The 22,582-nt window shown below is 50.7% G+C and overlaps 1 protein-coding gene across 2 annotated transcripts in view; it reads right to left on the reverse strand.

Annotated features, from left to right (window-relative positions):
• Positions 1 to 727: 727 nt before the first annotated feature.
• PLEKHG4 (pleckstrin homology and RhoGEF domain containing G4) overlaps positions 728 to 22,582 on the reverse strand; it is a 29,266-nt gene continuing 7,411 nt past the window's right edge. For both annotated transcript variants that reach the window (XM_070760582.1, XM_070760581.1), the window contains 18 exons: positions 22,064 to 22,157; positions 21,656 to 21,742; positions 19,841 to 19,957; positions 17,862 to 17,960; positions 17,490 to 17,638; positions 15,535 to 15,673; positions 14,176 to 14,280; positions 12,932 to 13,126; positions 11,731 to 12,500; positions 10,869 to 11,118; positions 10,288 to 10,377; positions 9,984 to 10,208; positions 9,562 to 9,732; positions 8,965 to 9,142; positions 4,575 to 4,691; positions 4,245 to 4,490; positions 2,464 to 2,642; positions 728 to 1,884 (listed from right to left, as the gene is read on the reverse strand). In XM_070760582.1, coding sequence (XP_070616683.1) covers positions 1,879 to 1,884; positions 2,464 to 2,642; positions 4,245 to 4,490; positions 4,575 to 4,691; positions 8,965 to 9,142; positions 9,562 to 9,732; positions 9,984 to 10,208; positions 10,288 to 10,377; positions 10,869 to 11,118; positions 11,731 to 12,500; positions 12,932 to 13,126; positions 14,176 to 14,280; positions 15,535 to 15,673; positions 17,490 to 17,638; positions 17,862 to 17,960; positions 19,841 to 19,957; positions 21,656 to 21,742; positions 22,064 to 22,157 — 3,217 coding nt within the window. In that variant the 3' untranslated portion in view covers positions 728 to 1,878. The remainder of the gene's footprint in view (positions 1,885 to 2,463; positions 2,643 to 4,244; positions 4,491 to 4,574; positions 4,692 to 8,964; positions 9,143 to 9,561; positions 9,733 to 9,983; positions 10,209 to 10,287; positions 10,378 to 10,868; positions 11,119 to 11,730; positions 12,501 to 12,931; positions 13,127 to 14,175; positions 14,281 to 15,534; positions 15,674 to 17,489; positions 17,639 to 17,861; positions 17,961 to 19,840; positions 19,958 to 21,655; positions 21,743 to 22,063; positions 22,158 to 22,582) is intronic.

A 22,582-nucleotide genomic window follows, 5' to 3' on the forward strand; every position in this document is an offset into this window, starting at 1 on the left:
GGCTTGTCCCTTCTGAGCTCAGATCACTGGGTGCCTCGGTCTCCTGCTGCTGCTGCTGCTGGTAAAGTCCAGGTCTGTAGTGGTGGACCAGCTCATCTGCCTTTGGGGTCCTTTGGCAGCAGCCGGCCAAGAGGGGGAGGGCCCAGGACTTCACCTGAGGCTCCTGCAAGAGGGTGGACAGGGACCCTATCCTGCATGGGGCAGAACACCCAAGCCAGCTGCCTCCTCACTTTTGCTTAGCCTTTCCTACCATGCAGGGAGAGTCTGCCGTGAACTCTGGGGAAGGGGGATAGGGCTGCTTGGGGAGAGCTGGGCTCCCCACCCCTCTTGTTGCATCTCCCCAGAAGGCAGCTGCAAGGCTACCCAGCTGGGAGGAAAAGGTGGCAGCTGCAGAAGAAGGGACCATTCTCAAAACATCTCCTTGAACCTTATAGGAGAGGGGAGGGATGGGAGAGAAAGGTTGAACTTGGGGATTTGGGCACACAAGTCTCAGTCCTGGCTCTGCACTGTTGCAAGGCCCTTGAGAAAACTACACCTATCTCAACAAATGGAGCCAGGGCCGTTTCCATTTAGACCAGTGGTTCTTCACCTGGGAGTCGGACCCCTTTGGGAGGTTGGGGAGGGGACCTCCTGGGTCTCTTTCCCCTCTACTCTGATTCTAATAGTAGCAATAAACATGCAGCCAAATAAATGAAAGAAACAACTTTTTAATGAGATTTTAAAATAACATTGGTGGCAACTATGTATTAGGACTTTATTTCTAGCAATATAACAATAATTAAAAACAAACCAAAAACAAGGAGTTCCAGAAATATGTGAAATGCTGAGTTCCTGCAAAATTTAGTGCCTATAAAAGCCAGTAAGAGATTAAGAAGAAAATATTTCTGATGGTTCTAAATCCTGTAGAGGCTCTCCAGGCTATATTGTACCAAACAGCTGTAATAGCCGTTCTCAGAAGGTGAAAATGTTAATTCCTAAATAAATGTATAAAATAAAAGCCATATTTGTAAGATGTGAATGGAACAAAAAGACAAGGGTGCAAGGGAGCCATTTCTAGTTGTTTCCTAAAGCAGTGTTTCCCAACCTAGAGCAGTGAGTCCCAAGTGAATGCTGGCTGGGGAATTCTGGGAGTTGAAGTCCAACTATCTCCAAGTTGCCAAGGTTGGGAAACACTGTCCTAGAGTCCCGTATGCACAACAAACAAGCTAACCATGTTGAGAGAAGGTGCATCAGCTGAACTCAAAGCATCAGTTCAACCCGCTGACAGGTCGGAGCCAGAGGTGCCTTTACTGAGCCACCGGAGCACAGAAAATGCCCAAAGGGGCCACTCCCCATTCAGAGAAATGGAGGAAACAAGTGCATCTTTCTTCAGGTGGAGGATGGAGACCTGGTCCTGCCAAGCAGAAGAGCGTCAGCTGCTTTTTCACCTCATGGGAGGGCAAGGGGGGGGACGGGGACCTGGAACTTGCTTTTGAAATCAAGAGTGAGCACCAGGCAAGGAAGAAAGCTGGATTACAAGATTTGAGGCTCTTACAGAAATAGTTCTGTCTGAGATTTGTTTCCTTCTGCATACTCATACAATTACAAACCATTTTGTGTCAACCAAACCAAGCCAGTGAGTGAGTGCTCAGATCCTTCTCCTGCTTCTGCCCCTTCCCTACCACCCCAGTTGGCCTTTGGGTCTACCCCTTCGTGCCACCAACACCTTTCTCAGCCATGGCCTCTTCCCAGTGCCGGCTCTCAGACTACCGGAAGAGGCGGATGGATGGGACCCGCTTCCCTCCTGCAGAGCTGGTCAGCAGGCTAAGGGGCCCTCATGGCAGGCAGCCGCGTCCAGGGCTCTGCCCAGCAATCGGGTTCCTTTCCTGGCTGCTCTGGTCACACCTGCAAGACAGCAACATCTGGGAGTTGCACAGGGAGACTCTTGGGCTGCCCCATCTCCCTGCAGTGGCCAGCAAGCCACCAGTTCCTCCGAGGCGCAAGCCCTCAGCTGGCAGGCAGTCTGCACGCACCCAGGGATGGCCTGGCCTTCAACAATTTTAGCAAGGGTTCTCTGCCCAGTTGCTGGGTGGGCCTGGCTCTGATAGGTGAGGCCTATTCAGCCTCCTGTTTTTCCCCTGTCCCTGGGCTCCCCAGGCTCTGGAGGCCCTAAACGGCCTTCCTGAACTTCGGGAGGGCCCATTTTTCACCTTCCCTGAGCCACTGTACGCGCCCTACACTTACCTGCATCCAAAACAGGCTGGGTGGGGACTTCTGGGAGGGGAGGGGCGGGCCAGCCAAGAATGGGATGGGGGAGGGTTTCTCCTAACTGCACAGAATCTGAGCAAGCGGTCCTCCCGAACCCCTGCCAACCCCCAGCAACTCCCCCCTGCACAGACCCCCTCCCCCTATGCCACGCAGCAGCCCTGGGGGCAGAACTCTGGGGAGAGGCCCAGCTGGGCAAGCCCAGCCCCATTTGCTTACCGCTGAAACATACTGGCTGTTGGGGAAGCAGCCCTTGTCTATATCTGTGGCGGTGAAGGCGAAGTCTGCTGCTGGAGGGAGGGGGGATCTCCAGTCCTCGCCCAAGTTGGGAAGGCAGCTGTCAGAACTGCTGGAGCCACTTCCCAGCAGACCCTGCGAGGACTCCGAGCTCTCGGTGGCTGAAGGGAAAGAGGAGAACTGTGGGCAGGTTGAGGAGACCCACAATCCCGTTGGCTGGAAAGAGGGGAGAAGGGCTGCTCCTCCTGCAGTGCCTCCTCCCACCTCAGCCACCTTCTCCTCCCAAGGGGTCTTCCTGCCCGGAGGGGCTCCATCCATGGCCGAGGTTAGTTTCTTCCCCCCTTTTGTTCTCTTAGACTGAACTGCACTGAGCAGCTGGGGGAGGGGCTGCGTGAAGGAGAAACGTCTCGGCCTTTTGACCACCTGAAATGGATCAGCACCACCTCCGCCGTGGCCGGTGCTGCTTCCTCCCAGGATCATCGATCAACCAGTCAGAAAAGCACCAGTCGCCCACTGCTCACCCACTTCCCATTTCCCTCCACTCAGAAAGTCCCATGTTTATTCCTAGGTTTTGTTTCTGTTCGTAGCAAAGTGCACAAGGAAACAATCTTGTGCCACAATTGCTAAATCGGCCTTTGGGCAATGAGTTTTGTTGAAGGCTTTTAACAATGCAACCACGCAGCACCCACCGAGTCCTCTCCACCCGTGCGGCCTCTGACTTCCCCTCCCCTTGCGGCATCTCGGCTGATCTCCCGTCAGCCCTGCTTGCTCATCTGTGCACCGAGTGGCCTTTGGGTGAGTTGGTGGGGAGAGGGGAGCGAAATTAACTCTCCTGTTAGGGGCGGAGGGTTGCAGGCGAGGGCTGCCCAGTCACAGTGTTGGCATGGAAACTACCGTAGTCAAGGTCAAAATAAGGGCTGGGTCTCTTGCACCAATTCTGCCAAAGGGTCTCAATAACCTTCCTGTCCTAGCCGTGGGCTTTGCAAGTCACGTGGGTTCTGCTCTGGCTGCCTTGTGGGACCTTTGTGGATACACCCGAAGGGCCTGGAGAAAAGCAGCTCACCCATAAGGCCCCACCCAGGCATATCACATAGTACTAAATCAGTGGTTCTCAACCTTTCGGATGCCGCGACTCCTTAATGCAGTTCCTCGGGTTGTGGTGACCCCCAACCATAAGCCTAGCCCCACTCTCCACTGTAAACACGATTGGTCGGATTGTAAAAATATCTTCCAAGGCGCCAGATTAGAAGCTTTAGTTCCTAACACCAGGGGAAATTTGTCTTTTCCCTTTTTGTCTTAGGCGACCCCCTGTGAAATGGTCATTCGACCCCCAAAGGGGTCCTGACCCCCAGGTTGAGAACCAATGTACTAAATGGATCAGGAAGTTTTTACTTCAGCACGTTGCTGGAAGCACGCCATTACATGAAACTAGGATCTGGGGCACACAACGTTAGATGAACATTTAGTAACCCACGTTTAGGTTTTAGCCCAAGGCATCCACTTGGCTACTGAGTCACCCAGTTCTCTTTCCTCCTCTTTTGAGAAGTGGCTGCTCAGGGAGATTGTGGCTTCCAAGGCAGAGATGGGGAACCGAGATGGTTCGCTCCATGGGGGGCTGAGTCACCGTGCCTTGGAGGACCACAGCCCCTGGCGGTTCAGCTGGTGGACTTGCAGGATTAGTCTGACTGGAGAGAGAGGTTCTAGATCTCCTGGTGGACAATACTTTCTGAGACGGTGCTAGAAAAAAGGGGGCTCATACGTACTCATAGAGGGCTGGCTGCTTGTCTCATTCTCCATCTCATCTTCCTCATGGCAGAGCCCAGCCCTTAAAGGGAGGTTGGTGGGCAGCACTGTGGGCAGCAAGGCCTGATCCAGGTACATGTGTAGGTTGAGAGGCCCGATCCCCGAGCAGGAGGAGGGGCTGCCAGTGGACAGAGTGGTCGGAGATCTCTTGTAAGGGTTGGCGTGGTCAAAGAGAGACACCGCGATGGAAGCCCGGGTCCTGGCACCTGCCACAAAGAGAGGAACTCATCATGGAGACCAGGGCAGCCTTGTGCGGCCAAAGGACACGGGGGGGGGGAGAGGGGACCCACCTCGGCCTTTCATAATGTAATTGATGGCTCGGTCGTGGATGGCAGCCTCGCTAGGCTTGATGTCCAGGAAAGGCTTGTTCCCAATCCCCATGGATAACATCTCCTGCATGCGGACCTCTGGTGGGGAGAAATGGCAATTGTTAAGTAGAGCCCATGCCCCCCTCTCCCCACATCAGACCTTATCTTCCTCCACTCCGTCACAATCCTCCCAGGGAGTGCAACCTCCCTCCAAATTCTCCCACTGATTCTTCGATTATTTGTGGTCCGCAGGATTTAATTTGCTATGCAAGATGTTTTTATGTATATATACCATTAGATATTAAGGTAGGAATGTATTGATTATGATGATATATGTGTTTTTACTTAGGTATGACCACTAAAGGGGTAGGGTAGAGCTGAGTGCTGCCTGCATCATTATCAGGCTAAAATAGTTAATTTCAGAGGAACTAATGTCTGTCTCTCCGTTATACACCTACAATATCAAGAAAGGAAGCCAAAATAAAGACAATAAGGCCAGTGCAAAGCTATGACTTGTCTGATCAAGCTTGAGAGCTCAGGACAGTGGTGGTGGCCTGGTGGGATGAAGGCCAATTTTTGAGAAAAGGAGAGTTGGGCTGAGGCCCCTGATCAAATCCAGGGCCTTTGTGGACTACCAGTTGACATTGTGGCAAGAAGGGCTGGAAAATAGTGGAGCTCTACTGAATGAAGCCAGGAAATGCATCAGGCAACTGCTTGCTGGGAGACCCTACAGGGTTAAGCTGCCCTGGAGGGGTGATGAAGAAAGGAGGGGCACTTTGGTCCATCACAATTTCCTTGTTGATCCGAAGGAAGCCCTCCTGGAAGGCAGTCGGGATGATGGCCATTTTTGGTCAGTCAGAAGCTGGGACAACGGAGACACTGAGATTTTGTACCAGAACAGTGTGTAGACAGAGCAGTGAAACTAGATGAGAACATTTCCAACTGTTACCTCAGAGGTTTAACCTAAGTAAAAAGTTTCAAAAATGATCCCCAAACGCTACAAAAGCGGCAACTGGATCTATGGAGAAAGATTAAAGACTAAAAACTAAATAGGAAGATTAAAGATTTAAAAATAAATTTATTGCAATGTGTAAAATTCAAAGGAAAATTCAAAGTAAAGTGATGAGAAAGTAAAAACACCTGGAGAACTACCTGACCTTGACTTTATCTCAGTAGGCAATTTGGATGCTGGGAAATATTTGCTGAGCTCTTTGAAGATTCAGAAGGCAAATTAAACTAAACACTAAAATTCTATTGGAACAGTGCACTGGAAAGCGGATTTCAAAGATTTGAAGAACCCTGGTGGGTTGAGTTGGATTTGGGTTATTAACATTACGTAATAGATAATCTTAGAAAGCCAAAGCAGAAAAGCAACACGAGGACGAGATTTTAAAATCTGGACATTGAGGTGTCAATTGGAAATTATAAAGACTGAAAAGCATAAATTTATAGACATTTAGGGGATTTGGAGGAATAACTTTGGGATTGACCAAATCTTATTAACAACTTACTTACTTACTTACTTACTTATTTATTGCTATTGGGATACTGGGATACTAGAGGTATATTAACATTACAAAATGACTCAGTGGGAGACAAAAAAATTATAAAGAAACAATAGAAATAGTGACAAAGAATTATAAGAAGTTGATGGGAATATTTAAAGAAAAAGATGTGAAAGTAGAAGGCTCTCAACAAATGGCAATGCACAGAAGACAGCTGAGAAATTAGAACTAGTAGTGGAGGGAACAATGCAAAATAAACTACCAAAAGATAAAAATAAGTTAAAAGTAGATAAAAATATTGAAAAGACAGCAATGATAAATACTAAAAATCAAAGACAATCCCCTAGGAGCTTGTAAAAGAATAGAGGGGGGAAAGGAATCTTTCAAAAAAAATGGAAAGGTTATGGATGGATGGTCAAAAGAAGCAGCAGAAGGAGTTAAGAGAGTAAGACAGAGGGAACAAGCAGTTTGTGTAAAAATGTTAGAAAGACATATAGAATTCCAAGAGAAACAAATGACCAAAAAAATCAATAAATGATGAAATTCTAAAAAGGCTGAGATGATGGATAGAGATTAGTGATGGGCGAACCCAACGGTGTTCGGGTTCGGCGAGTTCGGATGAACTTTACGTAAAGTTCGGCTGAACCCAAACCCGAACGATCCGTGGCATCAAAGCTCCGCCCACGGAATCCCATTGTTTTTTATTTTTACAGATGTTTTATTTTTATTTATTTTTATTTTTACGAAAAAGAACGCCGCAGCAGCGCTGCAAGCAAAGGGAGGTACATAAAAGGACCTCCCTTTGCTTGCGTTCTTTTTCGTAAAAATAAAAATAAATAAAAATTAAAAATCCGTTACAATAAAAAATGATGGGATTCTGGGAGCGGAGCTTTGATGTCACGTATACCGGCAGGTTGCTAAGGACGCCAAGGTGATCACTTCCTGGATTCCAGGGGTGGCACTAGAATAAGGGAGGGAGGATGGAATCCAGGAAGTGATCACCTTGGTGTCCTTAGCAACCTGCCGGTATATGTGACGTCAAAGCTCCGCCCCGGAATCTCTTTGTGGGATTCCCCTGCTCCTTTTGTGCCTCCCTCTCAGCCTCCCGACCGGCCGACATCTCCCCGGTGTTCGCCTTCCTCTGTCGCCACCGCCACCCGGCTCCTCCTCCTCCTCTTCTCAGCAGATGACAGCTGGGCAGTGGCTTTTGCGGCGTTCGGCACAAACGCCGAACCGGAGCATGAATTTTTTTAAAAAATTGGGTTCAGTATGCTGAGCACCACAAAATTCGGTAGGGACTCGAATTGTGTGGGTTCAGTTCGCCCAACACTAATAGAGATATAATATTGGAAAATATATTTTTTAAGGACTATAAATTCAGGGGACTTAGAGATACTATGTTGGAACTGATTAAATCTTATTGACAACTGGTTTCATTGGTGTTGATAGAAAGCTGAGATATTGAAAATGTGGTTGAATGCTGAGTGATAGGTATAATATTAAAATGCTAGGGATAAGTATATAAAATAATATAAAAATCCTGTATATGTAATTGTATTATTACTGTGAGCACTGTATGAAAAATATGTTAACCCAGTCATTACACCGTCCACAAAGAAAATTGGTTGTTAAACTACAAATAAAATATATACAAAAAAACAATAAAATAAATCCAGAGCCCTTAACAAGCTCTGGGGGCAGAAATGAAACCTACCAGCACCACCACCTCAAGCAATTACTTGAGGGTAACCACAAAAGCTTAGCAGATTCCAGAGGAAGCAGCCACTCCAAGGGGTCCAAAAGGAAAGCCAGGTGGACTGCAGAGTCAAACGGTCCTATTGTTTATAATTACACCTTCGCTTCTAGGCAGCTTTTCATCAGCTGCCACCCACATAATCAGGCCCTCTTCATTCCGCTCTATGACCCCGTCCTCTTTTGCCTTAGTTCCACTTACAGACCATTCATCTTTCATTCCTCTGTGTTCCTTACAATTTACCTCCCTTGCATCCAGCTGGCCTCTCTACTATGCTGTGGCCATCACCAGATGGATCTACAGGGAACATCAGCAGTCCAGTCTAGTGTAGACATAGTCTAGCTCAGCAGCCTTGCTTGTGCAACACCTTCCCCATGAAAGGTAGGCAGGCCACCAACGAGTGCTACAGAGCAGGGGTGGGCGTAAAAGCATCAGGAGCAATTTCTGGCTCCTCACTAACTTTGGAGGGGTGGGGGAGACTGGGAGGGAATGTTGGAGAGAACCACCATGGAGCATCGTAACTGAAGCCAGGCGCCTCAGCACCGAGAGCGGCCAAGAACTCCAAGGAGTGTTCAGTGCTGTTGCAACTTTGAACAGTCACTGAATGAGTGGCAGAACCGGAGGACCTGTAATGTCACTAGATCTTATTTCTATATAAGGACTTTCTAATGTTTCCTGTTTGTTCCCTGCATCCTGTGCAAACAAACGACAGTCCCTGGATTGTACTGGGAGCCTCTCCCTCCTGCACGCTGGTCCGGGTCCTATGACATAGGAGCCTCCTGCTTCTCTTTTGCAGAAGAGTCTCTTCTCTCTCCTTCTGTGCAAAGCCTCCCAGGTGCTTCCGCAAGTCAGAAAACCACCTGTAAAGGCTTCACTAGCAGCCCCGGGGATGCCTGAACATAGCAAGGGCAGCCCTTCCGCCTCCGAGAGAAGAGGGGATCTGCAGGTGGATGCTCTCCTTTGGGCCCCTCTGGCCATGCGAATCCTTCACCCAACCCGCTGCCTCATGCTCCTCCCCCCCAGCCCCAGCAGGCTCTGGCTAACGACCCTTATTGATGGGGCCCCCACCCACTCCTTATTGGGACCCCAGTGGGGAGGCTGTGCGGAGACTGGCCTTTGTTGCGGGCAGCTTGTTCCCAGAGGATCCTGGTGATGTCGCTGGTCCAGGCCTGCTTGACCTCAAGGCTGCTGGCTTGCAGGACGTAGGTGTCCCTGGACTTCCACCTCCTGAACCAGATCTCAAAGCACAGGCCGCTCTCCCCCGAGGTCTCCGTCAGGCCAATTTCTGCCGTCTGCAGGGATGAAGACGAGAATCCCTCAGGCATGATGCAGCTGAGGGAGAATTTCCATGGGGGGCCAGGAACGGAGTTGGGGCTCTAGGACAAGGCAGCCATGACGTCTGGGAGGCCAACTCTGCCTTGATCCCATCAGCAGCCCGGACAGGCTGAGCAACCGTTGAGTCAGGCAAAGTGTTCTGAGAAAGCCAGCTCCAGCCCACTTGACAAGGTAGGTCACAAAATGTGAAGGTCCATCTAGAATATCACAGAAGGGCTGGCCGCGGGACATCCCGCACATTCAGGGTGTCTTAATCGGTGACCCAAGCACAAGGAGACCACAGCGCCTTCTCCTGCCTGTCTCTGGTGCAGCCCACCCTGCCCCCGGCACTCAGCTGCGCCCACCGTGGCAGGCCCCAGGGAGGGGAAGTCCTCGCCTTAAAGGAACGCTTGTAGATGTAGACATCCAGGGAGCCCTCCACGCGCTTAGGCTTGCTGAAGAGGATCAGGTCTTCAAAGAGGAAGACATGGCGCTGGCACTTCCTTCGGCCCAGAGAAATGCTAAACCCGTCCTGGCGCATCAGCTGCCCCTGCTCCTTGAGGTTCACCTAGGCAGAGGAGCCAGGAGGTCAGGTATTCTTGGGGACCCACAGAAGGAGGCGGCAGGTGCCCTATCGGCCAGACCCCAAAGGAGCCACTGAAGGCGAGCAAGAGGAAGCCTGACCTCTTGCCCTTCCCAGAGGACTGAACCAGGCCCAGTTCCACTTTGGGTGGCCCTCACGGGATCCTCACCCGAGCGGAGAATTCCTGGCTCCTGGCAGCAGCTGCCTCACACCTCAGTCGCTTGGTCAATACGTACGTCACAGTTGCGGATGGCATCCATGGCCAGGAGGTCATTCCCATGCCGCAACTGGAAGCGCACCATCTGCTCCGCCACTCGCAGGTAGGCCAGCTCCTGTTCTTGGGCCTCCCCACACGTCCCGATGAGATCTTTGAGGAGCAGCGCATACTTGCTCATGCGCTGGATGGGCTTCAGGAGGTAGGAGGCCAGGTCCATCTTGTCTCCCAGCTGCATCTGCTTGAGCTGCCGGCCAAGGAGAGCGGTCTCAGCAGGAAGCCTCCCTCCCCCCCAGGAATTTGGGTAGGGCGCCTGGCCCACTTACCCGGAAGAAAGCGTTCCCCTGGCTGGCCAGCAAGGAGTCTGACCTGGGCTTGTTCTTGCTATACAAGGCATACATCCCAAACTGGTCTTTCTACAAGAAAGGAGAGGAGCACAGGTTAAGCGAGGACCTTCTCTCCACCTCCAGGGACCAAGGCAACCTTTCAGGCAGCACCACCATCACCACTCTGGGCTCCCAACGGAAGGAGAGAGGTGGGTAGAGGATAGGCAAGACGACACATGTTTCATTCTACCAGGATTACTGACTCGCTCCAAGGTGTCTCCAGACCCCTGTAACTGTTCTGGTAGGCCTGACAGACTCTCCTGCGGGGAGGGTTGAATGTCAATCATGAGGGATCCCCACTGGAATTCTAGTGATGGAAAGCAGATTCCCCTCCCATAAACCACTCGTTCTGTGGCATGAGTAACATGATGAGGGCTCAATCTTTTATGCTCAATATCAACTTTATTCAGGGACATTCCTGGGCTGCAACTTTGCTCCAGACCGGATCATCTGGAAGAGCCACCAGCCCCCCTTCTCCTCTGCACCTGCTCCGCCCAGGAACATCCCCCCTCCCTTCTTACGTGTCTCAGGAAGCCATGGCTGACACGCAGAGGGTGGCTGCAACAGTGCCCCAGTTCCCTCAGGAAATACTGGCTGTGGAAGTTGTACATCTTCTCCAAATTCCCAAAAATGACGCCTCGCTTTCCCCTCAGCTCTTGTGGCAGGTCCTCCCGCTCCATTTCAGGGAAATAGTTGTCCAGGATGTAGCGCAAAGATCGCACATACTCCTGCTCCGTCACCACCATCTCCTCCAGGATGCGCTGCGGTTTGCTGCAATACAGAAAGAGGAGAGGAGGCTACATACATGTAGCCTATCAGAGCACTGCATCCGCCCTTTGTGGGGGTCCTCTGCCCCTCCCGAGAGAAGAGAGTCACAAGATGGCAGCCGCCGAGGTCAGCCAGCTATCCTTTACGGGAGAAACGGGAAAGACCCCTCCGCCCTCTTCCTTTCCATGGACTGGAGAGGCTGCTCTCTTTGCATTTCTCAGGGCTTGGCAAGATGGAGACAATGTAATGCAAGGAAGAGGCCAACAGTTCACCTACTTGGGCAGCATGAGCCGCATGAGACTTTGGCAAGAGGCAAAGATGCTGACCTCAATAGATACAATACCAATAAAGAACCAAACTTCTTGAACAAGGCCCAGCGGCTTCACCCCCATGTTAAAGCTGGCAGACGCCCTGCCCCTCTACGCTGGACCCTTGTTCCCCTCGACCCCTCCCTCACGGACTCTGGCATGAAGGGCCACAGTTTCCTCTCCCTTCAGTCAGTGGCCAGCCTGTTCGGCTGCCAAGATAACTCTGAGGGTGGCTTCCTGCTGCTGGGCCCGTCACCCGCAGCCACAGACCAAGGGCCATGACTGGGGAAGCCCAGTCCAAACCCACCTGCTCCAGCTCCTTGTCTCTGGCACAAGGTCCCTCTGTCTCTGATCCTCTTGTGGATGGCAGGCAGAGGAGACGGCTGAGCGGAGGGGCTGCTGGCCTTCCCGGGGCCCACCCACAAGCTCCATGCTGCTGACTTCCAAGCCTTTAACCCCGACTCTGCCGCTGCCGCAATGGCTGGGGTCAGCCCAAGTCGGAGGTCCCTCTGAGCTGGGGAGGTCAGCACTCTGGGCCTTCCTGCGTCTCCACCTGGAGAAGAGCTGGGCAGGGGAAGGGGCTTCCAGGTGGCATGATGGCTGCTGGCAAGAGTGGCTGCAAGTAGCCGGGAATGGGCCCTCTCCAGCTCCATTGCAAGGCTCCACTGTGTTGCTCCCGGACCACCTGGAGAGTCGGCTTGGCTTTTCAGGCAGAGGTGCCATGTTGGGGACGCTGGCTAGAGGAGTCCTGAGGTCTGGACTGGCCAAGCAGGACACTCCCTCTCCCGAGGGCTTCAGGTTGGGAGGCCCCGGCGGTGGCTGGATCTTCAGCACAGCCTCCAGCCTCGTCTCCCAGTCAAGCTTGGCCCTCTGACACTCGGACCAGACAAACTGCCACTTCGTAAGAGGATCCACGCTGGGCAGCAGACGGGCCAGCTTCTTCATATTCTGGAACTGGGAGTCACTCATGCCTGGGTGCTGTTCCCAGTAGCTCTGCAGACACCCAAGAGTAGCAGCACCATTGTCCCCACCGAGGCTGGCAAGGAACTGCATCCCCTCCTCTGCCCACCTGTGCGCCTGCAGGGGAGGAACAGAGACAAAAGCTCAAAGGAAATGGAAAAGGGCCCGGAGCTCAAAGAAGCCTGTTAAGCTGGATCCAGTTCTCTTCTCTTGGACGAAGGGCTGCTCCAACGAGGAGACCCCCCAACCCCTGTCTCGTGGCCAAGGAAGGAGCACTCAGGGTCAGGACAGAGGGGCCTGTGGCTTTTCCCGGCCCAATAGGCAGCCCTGGGCCTGCTCAGGGCAGAGGCCTCCATTTCTCTGCTGCTGGTGGGGTTGGATTCCAGGTCACGCCACACTTCCCTCACGGGGCTCAAGAGTTTGGAAACTTGTTCAGGGCCAGGAGGGTCTCACCAGCCAGGAGGGGGGGCTAATTGCCAGCCCCCAGGAGAGGGTAGAAAAGAGCAGGCAGAGGAAAGAACCGGCTGCGTCTCTTCAGAAGAACCCACCTCTTCCAAGAATCTGTAGAGCTCCACCGCCTGCTCCATCTGGCTCCTGCTGGCCTCCAACTCTCTGCAGAACCCCTGCAACTGGGTCTTGCACTCCTGCAGCTGGGCTCCGCAGCCTGCCTGGCCTCCCACGGCCAGGGGATCTTCCTCCCCGTCCCAGCTCCTCAGTGCTTCCCATCCCCTCTGGCAACATTCCTGAAAGCAAAGCAGAGCAGGCTCCTTAGCCAAGCACGAAATTCCACACGGACAAGAGGCCAGCCAATCCTTGCGAAATGATCCTCAGCCTGCCCTGCTCCAGATGCCAGTCCCAAAAAGGCCTCCAGGTGCCAATTTGTAGTTTTCTAAATCCAGAGGGGGTGCGGAAGAGTGAGTCAGTCTGGTCTAGTGGCGAAGGCACCAGGTTAGAAAGCAGGGGATGGCGAATTCAAGTCCTGCCTTAGCCATGAAAACTAGTTGGGTGAGTTTGGCTCAGTCTCTCTTTCAGCCCACCCTTCCCCATGGGGTTGTTGTTGTGAAGAAAACAGAGGGAAGAAGTGTATTGGATATGTTTGCTGATTGAGTTGTTTATAAAAATAATAAAGCCGAAATATAGTTTATACCCTACAGCTGTGCTGTAGATGGGATAAGGCACATTTCTGGCTCCAAGGTTAATTAGCAGCTACAGGAAACCTCTGGGCTGAGTCGGGACATCACTGACATGTAGATGACACTCAGCTCTCCATCTCTGTAACACCTGCATTAGTTGCAATGGACAAGGGCCAATCAACAGACTGAATCCTGACAAGACTTCATGGTCATGGGAGTTCTGTTTTCAGGACCTGGAAAGAATGGCTCCACGGTTGTCATTGCTGGTCAGAGCCCTAGAGAGTCCCCCCTCTGTGGACAGGAGTATCTACTGACAGCTTCAGGGGACATGCCAACTATGACCGGGCAGATGCTCACAGATGGTAAATCTTGTGTTTAGATGACTGTAATGCGCTTGGCCCAAACTGCAGAATGCGGCAGGAGAGAGGGTTAACCTTTGCTGAGCCCACCAGTCAGCTACCCAGTCAGGCTCAAGATTCTGGTTATGAAGTCAAAGACCCTAAACAAGGTACGACCCGGTTCCCTGCTCCTGAGCTCAACAAGGGGGCTCTGTTACAGACCCCAGGGAACCACAGGGTCACCTGGAAGAAGCACCTGAAGGCATCTCCACCCAGCCTTCCCTGCAGGAACTTCCCCTCCCTGTAGACTGTAGAACTCACATCTGCCATAAGTGCCAAGTCTTGGAACTGCCTCTTGGCCTGAAGCAGCCCATCCAGAGAATTGTCCAGGCGCTTTTCGCCAACATTCTTCATCCGGCTGCAGATCTGAGAAAAGGAGGCAAGGTCAATGAGCTGTGGGCTGAGCGAGGGCCGGGCAGCCCAGGGAAAGAGCGCCCACCCCCATCCCCCGCAAGTCCAGGATCAGATAAGCCCAACCCGAATCCCTCCAGAAATCAGCATGGAGCACATATACAGTCTTTGAGAATCAACTGCACAAGGCAGGGAACACAATGGATCACATAGAGAGGCATACATTAAAGCAACAGCACCCAAATATTCCATAGGAGATGGCGCTTGATCTGAACAAATCAATGCAAAGGAGAACCGCACGGGCAGATTTGATGGGGTACATTGTAAGGCTCTCACAGAAACAGAAATTGCATCCCTTGTAGCGCTGCCTTTGGTTTTATTATTCTATATTTTGCATTCTGATGCGGCTTATTTTTTTATAGTTGTTACTCCAAAAGAGGTAGTTTGAATAAACATCTCAGACAGTAGTTCCCCTCCTCAGCCCCTGCAATTCACAGGAAGATCCAGAAGAACTGGGAGCACTGCACCACCCCCGATCAAGGCTTCACAAGAGGCTATCCCCAAGCAAGGTCAACACTTCCTCAGGATTATATCTAGGCTGAAACCTAAAAACAATTAAAAATATAACAACAAAGTACAATACCCCAGACCAGGGGTAGGCAAAGTTGGCTCTTCTATAACATGTGGACTTCAACTCCCAGAATTCCTGAGCTAGCATGGTTGGCTCCAGTATTCTGGGAGTTGAAGTCCACAAGTCATAGAAACCCAACTTTGCCTACCCCTGCCCTAGACAAAAACAGCTACAAGTCAAAAAACACAACCATAGCTCCTCTTACAGTAGCTCCTCAATCTCAGGCCTGGGACTTTGCAATGTTCAACAAGGACTTCAATAATGCTTAATTTATCACCAATCTGGCCTCAGAGTCCCCAGGCAGCAGGCCCACTTTCTGGGCATTCCCCTAAAACCACCCAGCAACCAACTGGGGCTGCTAGGTTCCCTAGAGCAGTTCGGTCCAGTGATTATTAATGATGGGTGTGTGTGTTTATTTTCATATTTTTGCCACTGCAAATTCACAGTAATCTCATGGAGTTACCCAATAACACCTCCACATTATCAAAATAACAGCGTTAGAAGGGACCTTGGAGGTCAGAAGAAAGTCCACTGAAAATGTGAGGTATAGCTGCTTATTCTTCACTCCTCCAAATTCAGAGCAGCTCAAGAGCCCAAAGACGCCCATTTGATAACTCCGCAAAACATCTGGCACCGACCTCTTGAAAGCATCGCTCCACAGCTTCAAATTCCATCAGCAGCTCCAAGGCTTGGATGCGCCTGTTGGAAACCAGCACCAGCTGGTGTATACTTTCGTCCACTTGGTTGTAAAGCGTGCCAGCCACTTTCATGGCACCTCTGGGAGAAAAGCAAAGGTGGCTGATCAATGAAGTTCCAACCCCACCTGTCAGGGCTATTTGGATGCCGGAAACCCTTGTGGGGAATTCCTATTTCACATCATTATTAAAATAGCCTGGAAGTAAAACGAGTCATGGGAAGAACAGATGAGGGGCCGAAGGCAAATGGCCAGATGGAAGGGCTGACTAGGGGTCAGTAGTACCTGTATGAAGTTGCTCAGAAACTGGCGTGGGTGAAGAAGGAAAGACAATTTCTACACTCTCAACAGTCCTTGAGATTAATTTTGTGTGATTCTAAGGATCTACTTGTCTTATGGTTTGTGGTCAGCATCAGACCTGGCTGTTGGGTCACAAAGCGGAGGAGAACACCAACAATAGAAGGATCTGAGAAATTGAGTTCATGATGGGGCCCACTGTCAATGGTGAACTTGCTAAGGCAGATCAGGTCACTCTGGGGAAGTATGCAAATCTTGAGAAGTATGATTAACACTAGTGGCAAGCAGAATATATATTTGGGCATCATTTAGCCTACGGCTGACATCTGTTTCAGATGGAACAAACCCATGAAGTAGTCCAGACAGACCCCTTGCTGTGCAAGACAGAATTGCTCTCAGCTGGCAAGACCCCCATGGAAGAGTTTAAGACAGAACGAATGTGGCTACCATTCTGCTGCTTGCCTGCCTGGCGTTACCAGTGGCCGGATGGGGAGAGACTGGGATGTGAGAGGTGGTGGTGGGGGTTTGAAGCAAACTATGGTGAGCACCAATCAAGCACAAGGAAGGCAAACCCAAACAACCAGAGAACTTTTAATTGGGCACTGACTGACAACAGGGAAAGGGAAAGTTAATTGCATCATTGTTTTCACCCCGAGCCCAGTGGTCATCTCTGCTTTCCTTCAAGCCGGCTGCCAGCTGCTATGGAAACAGGGAGGGCGGGAGCAATGGGCATTTGGGAGGGAAGCATGCAGATGGGGTGATAGCGGATTTGCTAAAAACCCATTGGGGGGGGGGAGGCAGGAGGGCTTGGGCTCAGAGCTTGCCTGATTTTTGCTCCACTCCCTTCATTCTTAATAAAAGTACCCTTTCTCTGAATATATGGAGAGTTTCCTTTCCTAGGAATTGATCGGAGGCAGCCCTGACACCAACAGATTCCCCCTGCTCTAATCTGTAGCCTCTTTGTTCTCAGTAAAGGAGCCTCTTGGAAAAAGTTAAAGCAGAAGTCGTTCTCTGCTCAGGAAGCAGCCGGCAACAGCCTTTAACTACTCTGATATCAACTGGGAGTAAAATTCTGCCAGTGGAAGATCAAACAGGTTCCTGATGAACCTAGCTTGCAACTTTAGTAGAAACATAGAAGACTGACGGCAGAAAAAGACCACATGGTCCATCTAGTCTGCCCTTATACTATTTCCTGTATTTTATTTTACAATGGATATACAGTATGTTTATCCCAGGCCCGGCCCTTCAGTCTTTCGGGAGGTCTGGAAAGCCTGCCTTGTCTCCCACTTAGATCAGCAACTATTATCTTGGCTGCCATATTTATTTTTATTTTTTTGAACTCTGCTTGTAATTTGTTTTTTAAAAAAATATACTTTAGGATCATTTACAGTCTCCAGCCACTTAGAAATAGATGCCAAGAGATAAATAAAGGGCAGGCTGGGGAAGCTGTGGGGGCAGAGAGGCCATGAGACCCCGGCAGAGAAGCCCACAGAATGAACGAGGGGGAGGAGCCTGCCTTCCTGCACAGCTGGAGCCTCTGCGTCTCCTGCCCCCCCTTCCTTGCCCATCCACTCCCACCCAGCGTTCCCCCAGCGGGCTCACCTGCAGTCCTCGGACAGCCTCAGGCAGGACTCCTCCTTCCTGAGGCTGGCTAGGAGAGCGCCCCCCTCCAGCCGCAGCCTGGCCAGCCTCCTGTCTTCCAGAACTGTGGTCATCATCTGCCTGGAACTCTTCAGCAGGGCCCTGGCGTCCTGTAGTCACAAGGAAAGAGGCTCTGGGATGGGGACCCAAGGGAGGCCAGCCGACTGGTCAGCCAGACCCCAGGAGCCTCCATGTCCATGGGGCAAGGGAGGGGGTGGCACCCTCAGGGCCTTTGCACCCACCCGAAAGGTTGGAGGAGGCATTTAAGGAAACGCTGGGCCCCATTACTGCAGGCCCTCGGCCCAGGAAGCCAGAAGGACACCAGAGACTCACCTGGGGTTTCTCTGGCCACCTGCTGGACTCCACGGCTTCTACCGCCTCCTTGAGGAACAGATGAGCCTCCTGGCACCCAGAAAGCAGGTGCTGCAGACGCTGCAAGGTCAGCACATGGGCACCACGTGGGTTAACAAGCCCTCAAACCGGGTGCAGTTCCCGAGCCCCAGCCAAGGTCGGGGGGGGGGCTGGATTTCTCTTCAAGGAAAAGGCTTTGCCCCCTTACTTGGACAGGCAAGCCTGCCTTTGACAGGGAGGTGCCCAGGGTCAGAAATCTTCCCCGCCTCTCTTGGCACAGAGCACCAGGGCCCTCTGGAGTCCTTCACTTAGTCCGTTGCCCCAAATGAAAGAAAACCCTCTTTCTTCTTAAACCTCACACCCAGTCCCACATTTTCTGAATGTTTGCTGATCTTTGCATGAATATTATCAGAGCTTCATGTCAGTCCTAACAATGGGCAAAGGGTAGGTACCAATGTGCCTGACCTCTCCCCCATAATCCCAGAACCCTGCTGACTTCCTGCAGTGGGGGGAAATGCTGGAAGGGGGGTGGGGGCACTTGTAGCCTATACCATTTAGTCACCCGGTATGGCATGGTGTGAGAAAGGAGAGTCAGGAGGCATCTGTTGGCACATTTTCCAATTAACCAATGGTATGAAAAGAGGAAAGTTTTGTGAGCTGTAGCTCCCTCCATCAGATGAGGCTCTGAATAAAATGAGTTAGTTGGAAAAGGTGTGACCAGACTCCTGTTGCGTTTTTACCTGCTGAAGCTAACACAGCTCACCTGCCGCAACCCCTTCAATTCAGTAACAGACCCGGCCCTCCTTTTAGCTGCAATCTTGGCAGCCATCAGTTCCGGCACCTGGCAGGCTCGGCTGCACCCATTCTTCCCTGGAAAACCGATCCAGAGGAACAGGGAAGGAACTGCTCGCTTCAGGTTATGCCAGCACATTTTTATGGTCTTTAAATCTGAATTTTGCCTTATTCATTCCAAATCTTGGCAATTGTTCTTTTATAGATCTTGCTGGTTTTGTGATATATATGTATTTGATCTGTTGTTTTCCTCCGGAAGAATTCTCTGATTCAGATCAGAGTTTGTGCTTCCTCTAATAATGGCCCTTACCACTTCCCTACTCTTGGTCCCAGATAGGAAATGGCTTCCCTTACGGCAGTGTTTCTCAATCTTGGCGGTTTGAAGATGTGTGGACTTCAACTCCCAGAATTCCCCACACATCTTCAAACCGCCAAGGTTGAGAAACACTGCCTTAAGGAATTCTGGGCTTGGATTCTGCCAGACGTTTAGGCAGCCTACAATGTCCTGCTCATCTGCCCAGAGTATGGAGGGACACCCAGGTGCTTCCTGGAAAACAGGAGGGCCAGGCTCCTTGGCCTATAGGGGCTTTGTCAGCCTGGCTCTTCTCTCTTGAATCCCCTTTGCATCCATGGCAAGAGAGGCTGAAGAACCGCAACCGTTGTTCTAAGGATCCCCCCCGAGTGTCAGATGGATTTTGACAGGGGGCCACTTGAGAAGATTCACTGTGGACACAATTTAGCTCTAATTTTGGATTGGTGGAGTTCTGGAGTTCTAGAGATGGTTTGGTCACTTCCCTTTTCGGGCAGCATGCCACACCCCCGAGTCACCTCCGGGAGCTTTGAAGACAGGCACCACCAAAAACTAATAGCAAATCACAAGTGGTGTCCCAGGACAACGCTCAACAGTTGCTAAAACATGAGCCTCCCAGTCTCCCCACCATTCCCCTGCTAGACTCTGGGCTTCCAGAGAGTCACCTTCGTGTCCCTCCCTCTTTGAACCTGAAAGGCCATTCAGTATCTTAAACATTCAAGCCTGGCTCTCATAATATTCAGTGGCAAAATATGCAGACGTTCAGAAAATCCCCAGGAGAGAGAATACTTCTTGATAGAACTACAGATCTCCTGGAATTCTGGATTATTCAAAGGTTCTGTTTTCATGCCGGCCTCACCATTTGGAAGTGCAGCCAATCCTGATGGCAATAGGGAAGGGACCCGCTGAAGTCCTGAGGCAGCTGCTGGCTCTCGATGTGTTTGTGGAGGGACTTCAAGGAGTTGAGAAGTTCATACTGTGAAAGAGAAAGGAGGGGCATTCTCACCCCACACCACTTTACAGGTCCCCAAATACTGGACAGGACTGAAAACTGGCCATCACTAACCTCCAATCCATACAAACTCTCCAGCTTTGTATATTATTGATTTATTTAAATGTATGTGCAGCTCATCTTTTTTTTTTTTTTTAGGAGATGGCAAACTGGGGCCTCCTTGAAAGCCTCCAGATGTGCCTCCTCCTGCAGTGAAGAACTGATCACTGCCTAAACCCACCTGGCGGTCTTCATCCTGCAATGTTCACCAACCAGGGGGGACAAGAATCTAAGTGACCGGTGGCGGCACTGATAGCATCAAGGACCCTGTCCACTCCCTTAGATCCTATGGGATCAAACTGTTTCCAGATAACTGCCACCCCACCTCCCCTGCTCTGGGATTTTGGCTGCTGCTGGACAGGCTCCATTACATTCGTAACTCAAGGACAACCTGTACATATTCTGAGGAACAGGTGAGCCCAGCAATGTTTTAATCAACTGTGGCACCTTCAAGTCAGAATTGACTCCTGGTGGCTGCCTGAGTCTTGGACAAGTCTGTGTGGCCAGCTCAGCGTGCAGTTATTCAGGTGGACTCAGGAGAACGGTGGCAAAGTTTGGAATGGGACATGGAGAAATAAAATGCAGCACAGAGCCTTCTTGGGAGGTTACCGGCCCATTGGTTTAGGGAAAGGAGGACAGGACTCCCACCTTTTCACGCTACCCAAGGAAGTGGCCTTCAATTTAATTCTTTTTTTTTAACACTAGGTTAATTTCAGATAATAGATGTTTTATGATCCAAAATAATCAAATGTATTGTATCCCAAGAACTTCCCCAAACTACATTCCCAGTGATTCACCAACCATCAGAATCCATCACCCAGTTTCTGTCAAGATAATTATTTCTTCCTCCACAAAGGATGGACAAGGTTAAGTTTGAAAATACGAATGCAGAAGCCAATTCTGAAAACTAAAATATAGAAAGGTTTCAAGAATCAGATGGATGGTCTGCCTCTGGTGCATTGCTCAAAGTATTTCAGTTAAAAATTAGAGGGTCAGTTTAACTGCGGACAGGCTTATCTGTGAATATATATGGTATGGTGATTGGTGGCTTTAATAATTAATCCCTTTTAATGTTAAATCATATGTACCATAATACTATACTTGTTTGACAAACAAACAAACAAACAAACAAACAAACAAACAAACAAACTGAAAGTCCCTGTTTCAGGCTCAAAGGAGAACACAGCAAGGCATGAATCCTGGTACAGGAAACGATGCAGCCTCACTCCGAGTGGCAGAGGAAGCTCCGCCCTCAGAGGCTGAGCAGTAGGCTGGACACACTGAGCACCCGGGTCAGGCTCCAGATGTCTAGCATGAGCTACTGTGATTCCCCGTAGCCAGAAAAATGGAGACTTTGTGCACCCTGACAGGAAAAGGGAAAGCAGGGGAAGGGCAGCCCAGGAACAGACCTCCTCTGGCCTTGAATGGCTGCCTGCACACTCAGCAGGGTTGCATGGGCCGCCTAGGCCTACGCATGCAACAGCACGATTCCTCTGGGGCTGCTCTACCCCTCCCTCATCCTTTGCAAAATCACGCTTGGAAGACAGATCTATAGAATCAGACCCCCCTGCAGGCCCTTTTCAATGCTGGCTGAGGATTCCTGAACTCGGGACTTCCTCGCACCTGCACAGCCGCCGGCTTTTCTATCTGGAAGGTGGGCTCTCTCTCCACAAGCAGCAGGGCTCTCTGGATGCAGTGGGGGATGATCTCCTGCAATGATAAAATGCGTTTTTCTACAGCTCCTGCTCCACTCAAAAGTTTTCTTTGACATGCAGGTAAATAGGAATTGGCAGGCTTGTTCTCTCCTTTTCTCTATTGACAAGGAAGGACAAACGGAAGTGGCTGTCTTAAGGCCAAGTCCTTCACACATGAGCAGTTTCTTACCCAAATGTTTCTGGCACTTTCAGGGAACCCAGATCTGGTGTGATGGAACGTTGGCAAAGAACTGGGAAAGGAAAACAATGGCTCCGTGTGCCCAGTGGGCACCCAACCATGGCAGAGCAGCATTCAGAAGAAGGAAGGAAGTCTCACCTGCAAAGTGCCTAAGGCTGTGAAGACAGCTGGGACTGGAGAAGATCGCCGGGCATCGACCAGGATGGTTAAGCCCAGGGCTTTGCACTCTGGCCTGAGCATGAAAGGAAACACAGCTATTCAAAATTAATTAATTAATTAATTAATTAATTAATTTATTTATTAATTTATTAATTTATTAATTTATTAATTTATTAATTAATTAATTAATTGGACTTGTATGCCGCCCCTCTCCGAAGACTCGGGGCGGCTCACAACAAGTAAAACAGTCACAACAATGCAATTAATTAAAATATTTAACGATTTAAGAAAAACCCCATGTAATAGCAAACACACTCACAAGCATACCATGTATAAATTAACGTGCCCAGGGGAGATGTTTAGTTTCCCCATGCCTGACGGCAAAGGTGGGTCTTAAGGAGTTTTCGGAAGGCAGGAAGAGTAGGGGCAGTTCTAATCTCCGGGGGGAGTTGGTTCCAGAGAGCCGGTGCCGCCACAGAGAAGGCTCTTCCCCTGGGA

Source organism: Erythrolamprus reginae, chromosome 9 (assembly GCF_031021105.1).
Source record: "Erythrolamprus reginae isolate rEryReg1 chromosome 9, rEryReg1.hap1, whole genome shotgun sequence".
Lineage (NCBI taxonomy): Eukaryota > Metazoa > Chordata > Lepidosauria > Squamata > Dipsadidae > Erythrolamprus > Erythrolamprus reginae.